The sequence below is a fragment of the Heterodontus francisci genome, chromosome 8 (genome assembly GCF_036365525.1).
Source record: "Heterodontus francisci isolate sHetFra1 chromosome 8, sHetFra1.hap1, whole genome shotgun sequence".
Taxonomy (NCBI): Eukaryota; Metazoa; Chordata; class Chondrichthyes; order Heterodontiformes; family Heterodontidae; genus Heterodontus; species Heterodontus francisci.
Window position 1 is genome coordinate 52,556,237 of NC_090378.1, and position 18,562 is coordinate 52,574,798.

General features: G+C 45.4%; 1 protein-coding gene across 1 annotated transcript in view; it reads left to right on the forward strand.

The window, feature by feature from the left end:
* The window catches only part of faf1 (Fas (TNFRSF6) associated factor 1), a 552,776-nt gene that overhangs the window by 341,898 nt on the left and 192,316 nt on the right, over nt 1-18,562 (forward strand). The window contains exon 12 of the mRNA XM_068037154.1: nt 16,824-16,905. Within this exon, the coding sequence (XP_067893255.1) occupies nt 16,824-16,905 (82 nt within the window). The remainder of the gene's footprint in view (nt 1-16,823; nt 16,906-18,562) is intronic.

The window sequence follows — 18,562 nt, forward strand, 5'->3', positions numbered from 1 at the left end:
TTCAGATATTAATTATTGTAGATTTTTTAAAACCAAAAAGAAATGTTTTCCTTCCTTATCTCTCTTTCTCTTAATCCCATCTCTCTTTCCCTCACTCTATTTTGCTTTCTATACTTGGTTTTACATTGAATTAAATATTCTCATTTACACCTCCAGGTGGCTGAGTAACAATTCTGCCAATTGATTGTTTAAAGAGTCACGTTGTTGTCCTGTTCACATGAAGCCCAGATCCCCTGCAGAGTGCACTGCGCTGTGTCGGACTCCCGATGACCATAAGTTGCCACAAAAAACCCCACTAAACGTCTGTGGGCAGCTGTAGGTGCATGGAAGGGGAGCCCTGTTCGTTCACTGCTAACGGCAAAATCTGGGCCAATCACCTGGACCCCTCCCTCTGGCCTCTTACCTGCTCTTGATCTTTTCATTGAAAACTGTCATTGTGACATCGACCATGTCAATTTCTCTGCTCCCCTTACTCACTAACCTGTCTCCCTGTGAACTTGCTGCACTCCGTTCTCTCCGGTCTAACCCGGACATTGTGATCAAACCTGTAGGTAAGGGTGGTGCTGTTGTTGTCTGACGTACCGACCTCTACCTTGCAGAGGCTGAGCGCCAAATCTCAGACTTCTTCCTACCTCCCCCTGGGCCATGACCCCACCACCGAACATCAAGCTACTGTCCACAGATTGTCACTGACTTCATATCCTCCCAAGATCTTCACTCTACGACTCCCAACCTCATAGTCTCACAACCCCGGACAGCCCACTTCTACCTCCTTCCTGAAATCCACAAACAGGACTGTCCTGGCAGACCCGTTGTTTCACCCTGTTCCTGCCCCACTGAACTTATTTCTTCCTATCATGACTCATCTTTTCCATTAGGAAATGTCTAAAAGCTCTTTGAGGACAACGTCCTCTCCAATATATAAATGCAACTTCTTTCTTTTCAAAATGCCTCTCACTTGCCTTCCTTATGAGGAACCTTATCTCAACAGTGAGATGGAGATTGAGAATGCAGCAATAGAGCATTGGCTGTTCCTTTTTGGATTGGTGATCCATATGTGTGATAGCCACAGTAATTTACTGTGACACCCTCTCTTGCGTATTCATAGGCTGGTGAATATTTGACTTTCTTCCAGTCACTATGCTGCCTTTTTATTTACATCTTTTAGATTTGTCTTTCTCCTTCCCTGCTGATCATATAAATCCCTCTAAATTCCTCCCCAATCACAGGATCACAACCTGGCCATTAAGAGGCATTTCAATACACTACAACATTGCTTCTTCATTTGCATTTTTGAAAATAAAAACCCTTCATTAGTGTTGGAATTTTATGCCATCTATTCCATATTTCAAGCTGGTTTCTAACTACTAACAGGATGTTCTGAATTTTCTTTTGATGGACTGGAGTATCAAACATTCTTCCTGATAAAAGTTTTGAACACATCCAAGCCCACTGTATGCATTTTGTATAAAGTGAAATCAGAGAGTCCACAGAATACACCTCTGACAAATTTTACATGCTTTAGCTGATGCTCTTTTCTGCATAATATCCTAGCTTGGATGTGACAGGGTAATATTTGACATCGAGGCATCACAGGTTGTGGGTTCAAGTTCCACTCTAGGACTTGAGCACAAAAATCTAAGCTGACACTCCACTGCAGTACTGAGGGAGTGCTGCACTGTCGAAAGTGCAGTCTTTTAGATGAGATGTTAAACCAAGGTCCCATCTTCCCTTTCAGGTGGACGTAAATGAACCCACAGCATTATTTCGAACAGCAGCGGGGAGTTATTTCTTCCTATCTTGATTCTATCTTTTCCCACCTATATCCGTGACTGTTCTGACGCTCTACGTCGTTTTGACAATTTCCAGTTTCCAGGCCCTAACCACCACCTCTTCACTATAGACGTCTAATCTCTCTACACCTCCATCCCCCAACACGGCTGTTTGAGCACTCTCTGCTTCTTCCTTGAACAGAGGCCCAACCAGTGCCCATCCACCACCACCCTCCTCCGCCTGGCTGAACTTCTTCTCACATTGAACAACTTCTCCTTCAACTCCGCTCACTTCCTTCAAATAAAAGGTGTTGCTATGGGTACCCGCATGGGTCCTAGTTATGCCTGTCTTTCTGTGGGATATGTCAAACATTCCTTGTTCCAGTCCTACTCAGGCCCCTCCCCCAACTCTTTTTCCGGTACATTGATGACTGTATCTGTGCTGTTTCCTGCATCCGCCCCGAACTAGAAAACTTTATCAACTTTGCTTCCAATTTCCATCCTTCTCTCACCTTTACGTGGTCCATCTCTGACACTTCCCTTCCCTTCCTCAACTTCTCTGTCACCATCTCTGGGGATAGGCTGTCTACTAATATTCATTATAAGCCTATCGACTCTCACAACTACCTCGACTATACTTCTTCACACCCTGCCTCCTGTAAGGACTCCATCCCATTCTCCCAGTTTCTCCGTCTCCAACGCATCTGCTCTGATGATGCAGCCTTCCACAACAGCGCTTTTGAGATCCTTTTTCCTCAACCGAGGATTTCCTCCTCTCTTTTCTCCCCCCCCCCCCCCCCCTCCCAACCCCCGGCACTGTGGTTGACAAGGCCCTCAACTGTGTCCAGCCTATTTCCCGCACCTCTGCTCTCATCCCTTCCCCTCCCTCCCATAACCGCGACAGGATTCTCCTTGTCCTTACTTTGCACCCCACCAGCCTCCATATCCAAAGGATCATCCTCTGCCATTTCTGCCGCATCCAACATGATGCCACTACCTCCCCTCCCCTGGCAGCATTCCGAAGGGATTGTTCCGTCCGCGACACCCTGGTCCACTCCTCTATTTCCCACAGCACTTCCCATGCAATTGTAGGAGGTGTAATACCTGCCCTTTTACCTCCTCTCGCCTCACTATCCAAGGCCCCAAACACTCCTATCAAGTGAAGCAACGATTTACTTGTATTTCTTTCAATTTAGTATACTGTATTCGCTGCTCACAATGCAGTCTCTACATTGGGGAGACCAAACACAGATTGGGTGACCGCTTTGCGGAACACCTTCACTCAGTCCAAAAACATGACCCTGAGCTTCCTGTTACTTGACATTTCAACGCACCCCCCTGCTTTCATGCCAACATCTCTGTCCTGGGCTTGCTACAGTGTTCCAGTGAACACCACGCAAACTCGAAGAACAGCATCTCATTTACCGAGTTGGCATGCTGCAGCCTATTGGACTGAACATTGAGTTCAATAATTTAAGAGCATGACTGGCCCACCCTTTTATATTTTTTTCTTATTTTATTTTAGTTTGTGCCATCATTCATTTTTTTTACCATGTGCCTGCCCTGTTTTTTTTCATGTTTGTGCTTTTGGTCAGGGCTGTTCATTATTCGGTTATTTAACACCCTCTCTGCACTAATGCTTTGTCTTTCACCACACAATTAACACACCCTTTGCCTTTGCTCCATGACCTTCTGGTCAGTTATTCTCTGTGACCTTCTGTCCTATCCCTTTTGTTATCTTTTGCCCCACCCCCGTTTTATTTACTTAAAACCTATTACATTTCTAACCTTTGCCAGTTCTGACCTGAAATGTTAACTCTGCTTCTCTCTGCCAGAGATGCTGCCAGACCTGCTGAGTATTTTCAGCATTTTTTGTTTTTATTTTGGTTAACCAAACAATTTCGGCTTAGAGAACCAATCAATAGAAACTGAAAAAATTGTGAACATCAGAGAATAGTAGCGAAACTTGAATGGATATATGAAGGAAATGTTACAGTACTGAGAGTTTGTTAAAATCATAGAATGGTTACAGCATAAAAGGGAGACCCATTTGGCAAGAGCAATTTAGCTAGTCCCACTCCCCTGTCCTTTACGTATAGCCCTGCATTTTGTTTCTTCAGGTGCTTGTACAATTCTCTTTTGAAAGCCACAATTGAATCTGCCTTCTCTACATTCCAGATCCTAACCACTCACTGCATAAAAATGTTTTTCCTCGTATTGCCTTTGGTTCTTTTGCCAATTACCTTAAATCTGTCTCCTCTGCTTCTTGACCTTTCTACCAATGCGAAGAGTTTCTCCCTTTCTACTCTGTCTAGATTTTGAACACTGTCAAATATCCTCTCTACCTGCTCTCTAAGGAGAGCAACCCCATCTTCTCCAATCTATCCAAGCAACTACGTCCTCATTCCTGGAACCATTCTTGTAAGTCTTTTCTGCAAACTCTCTGACGCATTCACATCCTTCCTAAAGTGTGGTGCGCAGAATTGGACACAATACTACAGTTGAGGTCAGACCAGTGTTTTATAAAGGTCCATTATAACTTCCTTGCTTTTGTACTTTATGCTTCTATTTATAAAGCCCATGACCCTGAATGCCTTTTCAACCACTTTCTCAACCTGCACTGCCTGCCACCTTCAACACTTTGTGCGCATACCTCCAGGTCTCTTTGTTCCAGTACTCCCTCTAGAATTGTATCTTTAGTTTATATTGCCTCTCCTCGTTCTTCCTACCAAAATGTATCACTTCACACTTCTCTGCATTAAGTATTATCTGCCATGTGTCTGCCCATTCCAGCAGCCTGCTTATGTCATCTTGAAGTCTATTACTATTCTCCTTGAGATCACAATACTTCCAAGTTTTGTTGTTTGCAAATTTTTTAAATTGTGCCCTGTACACCCAAGTTAAGTAATTCATATATATTAAGAAAAGCCTTGATCCTAGTATCAATCCCTGAGGAACGCCAATATAAACCTTCCTTCAATCCAAAAAACAGCCATTCACCACTGCTCTTGTTTACTGTCAGTCAGCCAACTTAGTATCCATGCTGCCACAGTCCCTTTTATTCCATGGCTTCTAACTTTGCTGGTGATCCTATTATTTGGCATTTTATCACAGGCCTTTTGGAAGTCCATAGACCACAAGAACCACATTACACTCATCAACCCTCTCTGTGAGCTTATCAAAAATTCGGTCAAATTGGTTAAACATGATTTGCCTTTAACAAATGTGTGCTGGCTTTCCTTAATTGATCTACGCTTGTCCAGTGACTGTTAATTTTGTCCCAAATTATTGTTTCTAAAAGCTTTCCCACTACTGAGGCCTGTAGTTGCTGGGTTTATCCTTACACCCATTTTTTGAACAGGAGTATAACATTTGTAACTCTCCAGTCCTCTGGCACCACCCCCAGTATCCAAGGAGGTTTGGAAGATTATGGCCAGTAGGTAAGCAATTTCCACCCTTACTTCCCTCAGCATCCTCGGATGCATCCCACCCAGTCCTGGTGCCTTTCGAATGCCTCCTCTATCAATGCAGTGTCTTAACTACCTCCTCATTCACTTTGACTCCAACAGCAGCATCTTCCTTAGTAAAGACTGATGCAAAGTAGTCATTTAGCACCCCGGGCATGCCCTCCACTTGCTTGCATAGATCCCCTTTTGATCCTTAATCAGCCCCACCCCTCCTCTTACTTGATTGAAACATATAAGATCCTGAGGGGTCTTGACAGGGTGGATGTGGAAAGGATGTTTCCCCTTGTGGGAGAAACTAGAACTAGGGGTCACTGTTTAAAAATAAGGGGTCACCCATTTAAGACAGAGATGAGAATTTTTTTTCTCTGAGGGTTGAGAGTCTTTGGAATTCTCTTCCTCAAAAGGCGGTGGAAGCAGAGTCTTTGAATATTTTTAAGGCAGAGGTAGATAGATTCTTTATAAGCAAGGGGATGGAAGGTTATCGGGGGTAGGTGGAAATGTGGAGTAATCGGTTCAGCCATGAACTTATTGAATGGCGGAGCAGGTTTGAAGGGCTGAGAGGCCTACTCCTGCTCCTAATTTGTATGTTCATATGTACTAACTTTTTACTATTTATATGTCTATAGAAGATTTTTGGATTCCCTTTCCTATTTGCTGCCATTTTCTTCTCATACTCTCTGGCTCTCTTATTTCCTTTTTCACTTACTCTCTGAACTTTCTGTATTCTGCCTGGTTCTTGCTTGTATTATCAACCTGACATCTGTCATGTGCACCATATTTCTGCTTCAACTGCAGCAAAATTTGCAAATTATTCTATAACACACACAGTCTGGCAGATGATATCGACTGGAAAAATGAATGTTGAGTCCCAGTGAAAGGAAGCAAAAATACTTGACCACAAACCAACATTAGTATGTAGTTTTCCTTCAGTTCACTGATACACTATTTCTTTTCAGATAAAGCTGTTCAGATCCCCAAATTTTGCATATTGCCATTCCAATTAAAAATATTGCATTTTCTCTGCTGGATCCACATTGCCGCAACCTGCACTTTAGTATAGTTTCTGTCAGAAATAGATTCTGTTGTACTCAAAGATCAATGAAAATAGATAAATTAACTGTCTTACTGGCCTTTAGTACTTTTAGTGTTGATGCCAGTCATCGTCGTCATCAGTTTATTTTTCTGAGTTTGCCTTCCATTCCTCTCTTACCTATGGTCTTTTTAAAACTTTTCTATCTTGCCCTTTACCCCTGCTCCACATCCCTCCCTCACCATCAAATTCAACTTCTCTATTAGGTCTCTGCTGCGTTATAATTCTAATCAAGTTTTAATCAGATATCTAGTCCAGCATCTTTTCTCTCTCAGTATAATGAGGATGGTTCAAACTGAAATTTTCTTACCATGATATGACTGTAAATTCCAAGTTTATGTTCATGGTTACTCTCAGCCTGGTAAGTGAAGTACTGGAAAACTATTTTCACAACGAAATGGCTTTTCTTGCACCTGCAAATATTCTGTTAAATGTTAATGTTTATTGTGAATATTTTACAGTGTTCAATAATAAATCTGAATTACTAGTATGGATTTGTACTGATACAAAAGGCTGCGTTTGCTGACAATGCAACCAGTGGGTGGCGCAGTACAAGCACACGCGCAAATGCAGCCTCTTCCACTGAAACATCACTGTCTGAGATGTTTCAGGCAGCTGCCAGGATTAAAAATGGCGCTGCTCAATTTAACTCAAAAAAACAAGTTCAACCCGAAAATCCCCTCAATGAATGCCATCGCCGCCTCCATCCCACCCCCAACAGCCCCTCCTGCCATTGTGCTTCTCTTTGCCGCTCACTCCTGCGCCCGTCTTCTCTCTGCTAGCTTCCCGCTGCCTTCCCTTAGTCACTCGCTCGGCCTCAGTGCTCCTTCTCCCCCCCCCCCCCCACTCCGGTCGCTCGCTCCCCGCTCCCCCTCCGGCCCCCAGCCACTTGCTCCAGACCTTGCAACTGCCCCCCTCCCCTCTACCGATTGTACCTTGCTCCTTGTGACCCCCCCCCCCCCCCCCCCCCCTTCCCAGCCCCACTCTGCGGCCGCTCGGTCCCTGCTTCCTGCTTCCCTCATTCCCACGTTTGCGCGTTCTCTGCCGCGCCACCCACAAGGCGGACGGGGCAACATAGGAGCGAGAGGCCGAGAAGAAGGAAGCGGCGCGGCCTGGAGCAAGTAGCTGGGGACTGGTGGGGTGTAAATAGGGAGTGAGCGGCTGGAGAGCGGGGTTGGGGGGGGTTGGTGTTTGGAAGTGAGGAGCGGGGAACAATTGGCCCAGGGGACTGGGCAGTGACAAGCTCTGAGCGACAGTGGGGGAAACGGCCCGTGGGAAGGGCGGGAGCGAATGGCTGAGAGGGGGGATGCTGGCAAGGCCTGGAGTGAATAGCCGAGGGGAAGAGCGGCCAGTGGGGTGGGAGCGAGTAGCTGAGGACCAGGGTGGGGGTGGAGAGTGAGTGGCTGAGGGAAAGCAGCGATTGAAGCAGGGATGGTGGAAGAGAGCAGGGCACTGTTCGGGTGAATGGAGACGGCTGTTGAGGGGTGAGGACATCATTGCGTGGTGACGTCATGCAAACGTATGCCGCATTCATACTAGCAGGCTGGCAACTGTTCGCACGCATTGATGACATCGTGATCGCTCTGCGCATGCTCTGCGTTGTCAGGAGGCACTTTAGATGCAGAAATATACTTTGGAAGCTAACAAAGCCATTGCAGTTTTATGTTCTAAATCAAGGTCATTGCTTTATGAGGTGACAGTGACTGCCCTTGACATCCAGGCAGCATTTGAGTGTTGCTTCAAGAAGCCCTGGTAAAATTTAAGTCAATGGGAATCAGCGGGAAAACTCTCCACTGGTTGGAGTCATACCTAGCACAAAGAAATATGGCTGTGGTTGTTGGAGGCCAATCACCTCAGCCCAGGACATTGTTGCAGGGGTTCCTCAGGGTAGTGTCCTAGGCTCAAATGTCTTCAACTGCTTCATCAATGACCATCCCTCCATCATAAGGTCAGAAGTGGGGATGTTTGCTGAGGACTGCATAGTGTTCATTAACATTCGCAACTCCAGATATTGAAGCAGTCTGTTTGAGAAGCCTGTTAGCAGTTTTTGAGGGTGTAACTAGCAGGGTAGATATGGGTTTCAGAGAGAGAGAGAGAGAGGGGGGTTTCAGAGAGAGAGAGAGAGAGGGGGGTTTCAGAGAGAGAGAGAGAGAGGGGGGGTTTCAGAGAGAGAGGGGGGGTTTCAGAGAGAGAGAGAGAGAGGGGGGGTTTCAGAGAGAGAGAGAGAGGGGGGGTTTCAGAGAGAGAGAGAGAGGGGGGGTTTCAGAGAGAGAGAGAGAGGGGGGGTTTCAGAGAGAGAGAGAGAGAGAGGGGGTTTCAGAGAGAGAGAGAGGGGGTTTCAGAGAGAGAGAGAGAGAGAGAGGGGGTTTCAGAGAGAGAGAGAGGGAGAGAGGGGGGGTTTCAGAGAGAGAGAGAGAGAGGGAGAGAGGGGGGGTTTCAGAGAGAGAGAGAGAGAGAGAGAGAGGGGGGGTTTCAGAGAGAGAGAGAGAGAGAGAGAGAGGGGGGGTTTCAGAGAGAGAGAGAGAGAGAGGGGGGGTTTCAGAGAGAGAGAGAGAGAGAGGGGGGGTTTCAGAGAGAGAGAGAGAGAGAGGGGGGGTTTCAGAGAGAGAGAGAGACAGAGAGAGAGAGAGGGGGGTGTCAGAGAAAGAGAGAGAGAGAGAGGGGGGGGTGGCCAGAGCACGAGAGAAAGCGGGTGGGGGCCATAGCGAGAGAGAGGGGGGGTGTCAGAGCGAGAGACAGAGAGAGAGAGGGGGGTGCCAGAGCGAGAGTGAAAGAGGGTGGGGGCCATAGCGAGAGACAGAGAGAGAGGGGGGTGCCAGTGCGAGAGACAGAGAGAGAGTGGGGGGTTGTCAGAGAGCGAGAGAGAAAGAGGGTGGGGGCCATAGCGAGAGACAGAGCGAGAGGGAGGGCTGTCAGAGCGAGAGGGGGAGCTGTCAGAGCGAGAGGGGGAGCTGTCAGAGCGAGAGAGAGAGGGGAGTGTCAGAGCGAGAGAGAGAGAGGGGGCGGGGTGTCAGAGCAAGAGAGAGAGAGAGGGGGCGGGGTGTCAGAGCGAGAGAGAGAGAGAGGGGGCGGGGTGTCAGAGCGAGAGAGAGAGGTTGGGGGCCATAGCGAGAGACAGAGAGAGAGGGTGGGGGCCATAGCGAGAGGGTGGGGGCCATAGCGAGAGGGTGGGGGCCATAGCGAGAGGGGGGGCTGTCAGAGCGAGAGGGGGGGCTGTCAGAGCGAGAGGGGGGGCTGTCAGAGCGAGAGGGGGTGCTGTCAGAGCGAGAGGGGGGGCTGTCAGAGCGAGAGGGGGGGCTGTCAGAGCGCGAGGGGGAGGGGGGTGTCAGAGCGAGAGAGAGAGAGAGAGAGGGGGCGGGGTGTCAGAGCGAGAGAGAGAGGTTGGGGGCCATAGCGAGAGACAGAGAGAGAGGGTGGGGGCCATAGCGAGAGACAGAGAGAGAGGGTGGGGGCCATAGCGAGAGAGAGAGAGGGGGCTGTCAGAGCGAGAGAGAGAGAGGGGGCTGTCAGAGCGAGAGAGAGAGAGGGGGCTGTCAGAGCGAGAGAGAGAGAGGGGGCTGTCAGAGCGAGAGAGAGAGAGGGGGCTGTCAGAGCGAGAGAGAGAGAGAGGGGGCTGTCAGAGCGAGAGAGAGAGAGAGGGGGCTGTCAGAGCGAGAGAGAGAGAGGGGGCTGTCAGAGCGAGAGCGCGAGGGGGGGCTGTCAGAGCGAGAGCGCGAGGGGGGGCTGTCAGAGCGAGAGCGCGAGGGGGGGCTGTCAGAGCGCGAGGGGGAGGGGGGCTGTCAGAGCGAGAGAGAGAGAGGGGGCGGGGTGTCAGAGTGAGAGAGAGAGGTTGGGGGCCATAGCGAGAGACAGAGAGAGAGGGTGGGGGCCATAGCGAGAGAGAGAGAGGGGGCTGTCAGAGCGAGGGAGAGAGAGGGGGCTGTCAGAGCGAGAGCGAGAGGGGGGGCTGTCAGAGCGAGAGGGGGGGCTGTCAGAGCGAGAGGGGGGGCTGTCAGAGCGAGAGGGAGAGGGGGTGTCTGAGCGAGAGAGAGAGGGGGGGTGTCTGAGCGAGAGAGAGAGGGGGGGTGTCTGAGCGAGAGAGAGAGGGGGGGTGTCTGAGCGAGAGAGAGAGGGGGGGTGTCTGAGAGAGAGAGGGGGGGTGTCTGAGAGAGAGAGGGGGGGTGTCTGAGCGAGAGAGAGAGGGGGGGTGTCTGAGCGAGAGAGGGGGGGTGTCTGAGCGAGAGAGAGAGGGGGGGTGTCTGAGCGAGAGAGAGAGGGGGGGTGTCTGAGCGAGAGAGAGAGGGGGGGGTGTCTGAGCGAGAGAGAAAGAGGGGGGGGATGTCTGAGCGAGAGAGAAAGAGGGGGGGATGTCTGAGCGAGAGAGAGAGAGAGGGGGTGTCTGAGCGAGAGAGAGAGAGAGGGGGTGTCTGAGCGAGAGAGAGAGAGAGGGGATGTCTGAGCGAGAGAGAGAGAGAGGGGATGTCTGAGCGAGAGAGAGAGAGAGGGGATGTCTGAGCGAGAGAGAGAGAGAGGGTGTCAGAAAGAGGGGGGGATGTCTGAGCGAGAGAGAAAGAGGGGGGGGATGTCTGAGCGAGAGAGAAAGAGGGGGGGGATGTCTGAGCGAGAGATTGAGAGAGAGGGGGGTGTCAGAGAGAGGGGGGGTGTCAGAGCGAGAGGGGGGGGGGTGTCAGAGCGAGAGAGCGGGGGGTGGTGTCAGAGAGAGAGAGAGCGGGGTGAAAGAGGGTGGGGGCCATAGCGAGGAAAAGAGAGAGGGGAATGTTAGAGAGCGAGAGAGAGAGAGAGGGGGGTGCCAGAGCGAGAGAGAGAGAGGGGGGGTGCCAGAGCGAGAGACAGAGAGAGAGGGGGGGATGTCAGAGAGCTAGCGAGAGAGAGGGGGGTGTCGGAGAGAGAGGGGGGGGTGGTGTCAGAGCGAGAGCGGGGGGTGCCAGAGCGAGAGACAGAGAGAGAGAGAGGGGGGGTGTCGGAGCGAGAGAACAAGAAAGAGGGTGGGGGCCATAGCGAGAGAGAGAGTGTGATCAGATCACTGCTGACAGAATGACATCTATCCGGACTACTCGGCATCACTACAAGTTGCGGGCAAACATTGACTTCTTGTGCAAGCAAAACAATGCAAGGTTTCTCACTGCATCAGTGTCCAACATATTGAAGAGAAACTAAGTCAATAAATTCATCTTCTCGTTTAAAGCTGCTTCACAATTATGACATTTGTTACTGTTTTGGTCAATAGATAAATTTTAATGCCTTTATCTTTCTGAAAATGTCTCACTGACCCCGCACCCCCATGTAAGACAAAAATTGAAATGTGGCCCCCAGCGTGAAAAGGTTGGACAGCCCTGGTCTAATGGTAATGGTGCATCAGCGAGTAAGGTCCACGCATGGAATCACAGTTACAAAAATAATATGGAAGGCTCTTAATCTGAATATGCAAAGCATCTGCAATGAGATAGATGAACTAGTGGCACAAATAGAGATAAATGATTTGGATCTAATTGCCTTTCAGAGACGTGGTTACCGAGTGACCAATAAATATTCCAGGGTACACAGAATTTCAAAGACAGGCAGAATGGAAACGAAGGAGGGGTAAAGGATGGCATAAGGATACTAATCAGAAAGGATCTTGGTTCAGACAATCAGGAAGTCAAATCAGTATAGATGGAGATTAGGAATAGCGAACGTCAGAAAACACTGGTAAGGGTAGTTAATAGGCCCCCGAATTGTAGTTATACCATTGGACAGAGTATTCAGCAAGAAATTATTGGAGCATGTAGCAAAGGCAATGTAATAATGGTGGGTGAGTTTAATCTTATAGACTGAACCAATCAAATTGGCAAAGATGGTCTGGAAGATGAGTTTGTAGAATGCTTTTGTGACTGTGGAACAATAAATTGTGGAACCAACTGGGGATAATGCTATTTTGGATCTAATATTGTTTAATGAGGCAAGGTTAATTAGTAATCTCATAGTAAAAGATCCTTTGGGAAATAGTGATCGTTATACAATTGAATTCCATATTAAATTTTAAAATGGCATGCTCTAATCACAAACAAGAATCTTGAACTTAAAGCCTATTACATAGATATAAGAGGAGAGTTGGCTAAGATTGATGGGGTAAATAGACTAAAAGGTATGGTCGAAAAATAAACAGTGGAAAGCATTTAAATAAACAATTCAAAATGTTCAACCAAAATATATTTCATTAAAAAATAAAAATTTAGCAAGAAAGATCCATCTGTGGCTTACTAAGGAGGTTTAGGATAGTATAAGATTAAAAGAAGAGTCTTATAAACTTGTAAAGAATAGCAGTAAGTCTGAGGATTGGGAATGTTTTAGAAACCAGCAACAGGCCATCAAAAAATTGATAAAGGAAAAAATAGAGGCATTGAGTACAAGAGTTGGGACGTCATGTTACAGTTGTACATAACGTTGGTTAGGCCGCATTTGGAGTACTGTGTGCAGTTCTGATCGCCGCACTACAGGAAAGATGTGATTAAGCTAGAGAGGGTGCAGAAAAGATTCACAAGGATGTTGCCTGGTTTGGAGGGCTTGAGTTATAAAGAGAGATTGGATAGGTTGGGTCTGTTTTCCATGGAGTGAAGGAGGCTGAGAGGGGACATGATAGAGGTATATAAAATTATGAGAGGCATAGATAGGGTAGATAGCCAGAGTCTGTTTCCCATGGTAGGGGTGACTAAAACTAGAGGGCATAGATTTAAGGTGAGAGGGAGGAGGTTTAAAGGGGATCAAAGGGATAAATTTTTCACACAAAGAATAGTGGGTATCTGGAATGAGCTGCCAGAGGAGGTGGTGGAGGCAGGAACAGTAGCAACATTTAAGAGGCATCTGGACAGGTACTTGAATGAGCAAGGCATAGAGGGATATGGAATTAATGCAGGCAGGTGGGATTAGTATAGATAGGCATTATGATCGGCATGGACGCGGTGGGCCGAAGGGCTAGTTTCTATGCTGTACGACTCTATGACTCTATAACCTAGCCAGGAATATAAAAACCGATTGTAAGAGCATTTACAAGTATGTAAAAAGGAGAGTAGTTAAAGTAAGTATTGGTCCCTTAGAAGCAGAAACAGGAGAAATTATCATTGGGAATGAGGAAATGGCAGAGACATTGAACAAATATTTTGTGTCTGGCTTCACAGTAGAAAACGCAAGTTACACAAAGATAACCTAGGGGCTAAAAAGAGTGAGGAAATTAAGGTAATTAATAGCAGCAAAGAAAAAGTATTGGAGAAGCTTCGGGGCTAAAATCCCCAAGACCTTATGGCCTATATTCTATGGTTCTAAAAGGGATAGCTGCAGAGTTAGTGAATGTGCTGTTATGATTCCTGAAAATTGCCTAGATTCTGGAACGGTCCCAGCAGATTGGAAGTTAGCAAATGTAATGCGCTATTCAAAAAAGGAGGGAGAGAAAACCGGGAAATAGAGGCCAGTTAGCCTGACATCAGTCTTTGAGAAAGTGCTAGAATCTATAATTAAGGAAGTTTTAACAATACACTTAGAAAATCATAATATGGTCAGACAAAAGCTTTGCGAAAGGAAAATAGTGTTTGACAGACTAATTAGAGTCTTCTGAGGATGTAACTGGTAGGGTAGATAAAGGGGAGCCAGTAGATGTTGTATACTTGGATTTCCAAAAGGCTTTTGATAAGGTGCCACACAAAAGGCATGATAAGGGCTCATGGGGTTGGGGATAATATACTAGCATGGATAGAGGATTGGTTAACGGACCGGAAGCAAAGAGTAGGGATAAATGGAACACTTTCAAATTGACATACTGTGACGAGTAGAGCGTCGCAAGGATCAGTTCTGGGGCCTTAGCTACTTGCGATTTATATGGATGGCTTAGACGAAGAGACATTGAATAATGTATCTAAGTTTGCTGACGATACAAAACTAGGTGGGAATGTAAGCTGTGAGCAGGACACAAAGAGGCTGCAAAAAGATGTGGACAGGTAAGTGATTGGGCAACAAGGCGGCAGATGGTGTATAACGTAGCAAAGTGTGAAAATATCCACTTTGGTAGGAAGAATGGAAAAGCAGAATTTTTTTTTTTAAAAGGTGAGTCTGATAAATTTTGGTATGTGGAAGGATTTGGCTGTCCTTGTAGGCAAGATATAGAAAGTTAACATGTAGGTTCGGCAAACAATGAGGAAGTCAAATATGAGAGATTAGTTACGTGAATAAACTGGAGAAGCTGAAATGCAAGAGGGGATTTGTTAGAGATTTTTAAAACTATGAAAGGTTTAGGTAGAGTAAATAAAGGGAAACTTTTTGCATTGGCTGAAGGATCAATAATCAGATAGTACAGATGCAAGTTGATTGGCAAAAGAACTAGAGTTAACATGAAGAAAATATTTTTTTATATAAGTGTTTAGAATTTGCAGCCCACTGTCTGCTAGGGTGCTGGATACAAATTCATTAATAGCCTGCAAAAGGAAATTGGATAAATGCATGAAAGAGCAAAAGTTGTAGAGATGTGGGGCAGTGGGGCTAACTGGATTGCTCTTTGAACGTCAGTGGAGAATGATGCATGGCTGTATAGTTCCATGATTTAAATGTCTTTATTGCAAGAGGTTAGAGTTTAAGAGTAAGGATGTATTGCTGCAATTATATAGGGCTTTGGTGGTACCACATGGAGTACTGTATACAGTCTTAGTCTTCTTGCCTAAGGATAAAATATACATGCTTGAAGTGGGTGCAACAAAGGTTCACTAGATTGATTCCTGTGATGAAGGGACTGTCCTAAGAGTCATAACGGCACAGAAGGAGGCCATTCAACCCATTGTGTCCATACCAGCTCTCCACTGAGCTTTCCAGTCACACCCACTCCCCGCTCGATCCCCATAGCCCTGCTTCCTTCAAGTGGCCATCCAATTTCCTTTTGAAGTCATTGATTGTCTCTGCTTCCACCACCATTGTGTGCAGCAAGTTCCAGGTGATTACTACCCGCTGCATTTAAAAAAAAAAGTTCTTTCTCACATTTCCCCTGCATCTCTTGACAAAAACCTTCAATCTGTCTCCCCTAGTCCTTGTACCATGGGAACAGCTTTTCCTTATCTAAGCCTGTCATAATCTTGTACACCTCTATTAAATCTTTCCTAATCTCCTTTGTTCTAAGGAGAACAAATCCAGCTTTTCCAACCTAACCTTGTAACTAAAATCCCCCATTCCTGGAACCGTTCTGGTAAATCTCCTCTGGACCCTCATAAGGACCCTCCCATCCTTCCTAAAGTGTGGTGACCGGAACTGGATGCAATACTCCAGCTGGGGTCTAACCAGAGCTTTATAAAGGTTCAGCATAACTTCCCTTCTTTTGTACTCAATGTCTTTATTTATGATGCCCAAGATCCCAAATGTTTTTTTTATTCGTTTCATGGGATATGGGCGTCGCTGGCCAGGCCAATGCTTTACTAACCACTCTCAATGTGTCCTGCCACCTTCAAAGATTGATGTCCATGCACCCCCAATTCCCTCTGTTCCTGCACACTCTTTAGAACTGTGCCATTAAGTATATTTTGCCTCTCCCTAGTCCTTCTACCAAAATGCATCACCTCACACTTGTCAGTATTAAATTCCATTGCCACTTGTCTGCCCATTCTGCTAGCCTATCTATATGCTGTTGCAGGCAATTGGTATCATCCTCACAGTTTGGTATCATCAAATTTTGAAATTTTACTCTATTCTAATATCCAAGTCACTGAACAAGAATGTCACATTTAGCACTTCCCCTGTATCTTGGAAAGATTGGAAGATTATGGCCAGCCCTTCTGCTATCTCCACCTCCACTTGCCTTAGCAATCTGGGATGCAAGCTATCTGCATCAGGCAACTTATCCACTCTAAGCAAAGCCTTGGTCTGGCCTGCTCTTTTATCCGCTCCAGTCTCACTGAGGTCCCGCTCCTCTTGTTCTTGGCCTGCTCTGCCGCTGCTCTTTTATCCGCTCCAGTCTTGCTGAGTTCCTGCTCCTCCTGGAGAGATTGAGTAGAATGGGCCGATATTCTCTGGAATTTAGAAGAATGAGACATGATCTCATTGAACGGTATAACATTTATAGAGGGCTTGACAGAATAGATGCTGAAAGACTGTTTCCCCTGACTGGAGAGCCTAAACTAGGTGTCATAGTTGCAGGATAAGGTGTCGGTTATTTAAGACTGAGATGAGAAATTTCTTCACTTAGAGGGCTGTGAATCTTTGGAATTCTCTTCCCGAGAGAGCTTTGGATGCTCCGTTGTTGAGTATATTCAAGACTCAGATCGATAGCTTTTTGGCAGTAAGGAAATTGAGGGATATGGGAATAGTGCAAGGAAACTGGAGTTGATTTAGATGTTCAGCCGCAATTTTATTGAATGGCGGAGCAGGCTCCGGAGTATGGCCTACTCCTGCTGCTATTTCTTGCGTTCTTATGGTGATGTGACTGTTCACTATCAGTACAATTTTTTTTTGCATGAATCAAACTTAATTTTCTTTGTCACGTAACAGATATGGTGACTGTCACCCTGTATTCTTCATTGGATCACTAGAGGCTGCCTTTCAAGAAGCATTCTATGGAAAAGCCAGAGATGTAAGTGACCTTTCAGGATATTAGCTCAGCATGCATTAATTTTTCAATCCTTTTCATTTGAATAGGGTATGTGTTTCAGAAAGGATCTATAAAAATTGACAGCATCTCCTTCCTTGCAAGCCCGCCATCCGCCCCCACCCCCGCACAACCCCAGAACTGCATAATTAAGTAAAAGATGTATAGCTGGCTGTATAACTAGCAGTTCTTAATTTCTGGCAAAGATATTTTGGAGTGGAGTACAAAATTTAAGTTGTTAAAATATTAAATCTAGAAAAGCTTAACAAAATATAACATGTTAAAAACTCCTCATTTCTAACTCCATGGAAAAAGGACAAAAATACTTTCCTAAAATAAAAGTATGTAAGAATGTTTCCTCTTGAAACATGTATTAATGGCTATGGTAAGTGACATAACAAGCTTTGTGCTGGAGTAGGTGACTTTAAGCCAAATTTAAAGTACTTTTATATCTGCCTTATGCTTTGATTAACTTAAAATAACCTAATCAGCCTAAAATAATCTTTTCCCTATTCTGGCACAAAACGTGCTGGATCATTCAGTCCAGCCTGAGGAATGTTCAGTTAATTTATTTAAACTTCAAACAAAGTCAATGTTACTCTTTTCCTGTTCAAGACTGTCTTTTTCTAAAATAACAAAAAAAAAGTTTTTTGTATGTAGACTTTTGTCAATTTTTTTTTTTTAACAGTACACATTCCACTTAAACATGTTGAAGTAATTACTTTATACAGTGGGCCATCCTTCTATCATGTTAGTGGTTTCATTTTGTTTAAAATACGGAAATGCCTTTTCTTTACAAAGTTGGATCTCATTCTGCAGTTAATTTCTCTGGTAAAAGAAAAAAGTTATTTTAAACTGTTAATCACATAAAAGGAAGGAAATTAATATGGTGCTTGAAACTTGTTTTGACCTAAATCCACTGCCAGGGTTTTTGAACCTAAACTCATTAAATGTTTATTTGAGTGGCTGGATTATGAAGGATTCTGGAATACCATCAATTGATATATACTTAATCGCTAAGTAAAACACTACACTTGATTAAGTCTTTCTCACGATGCCACTCACAGTTCATCTAATCAGGTTGCTTTAAACTGATTATGTACAGATTAGAGTGATGGCCCATTCGACCCTTCTATATCTTTTCTATTTTCACTTGACTGTCCCTTTTTATTAAAAAAAAACTTAGTTGAATCCCAACAAATGCCAAGAAATGTAATGCTTGGATTGAGTTTTGCATAGAATGTTTATGAAAAATTTCAATTTTATAACATTTCAGAGCCTTCCTGTGAATCAATCTAGATTTTAAGATTTTACTACACAAAGTTACGTATTTTATCAAAAATTGTGATAAGCAGGTTTGTTGAGTTTTGTTGGATAAGATAGTGTTTTGAAAAACAGTGTTTTACCATTTTGGGTTTGGACTGACTGTGCAGTTCGGTGTTGATAACCTGAAACGTGCTTTCTGTACATTGCAAAATGAAACATTTAAATTCTGCTTTGGGTTTGTGTTACACAGTGACATTCTCTAACATTTGATGCAGATTAAAATATAACAAATTAAAACTAATATTCACTATTACACATTGATCGTGTCTTCTTGTCTGATGTTAAATACATATATATTGAGAAACTTGCAGACATG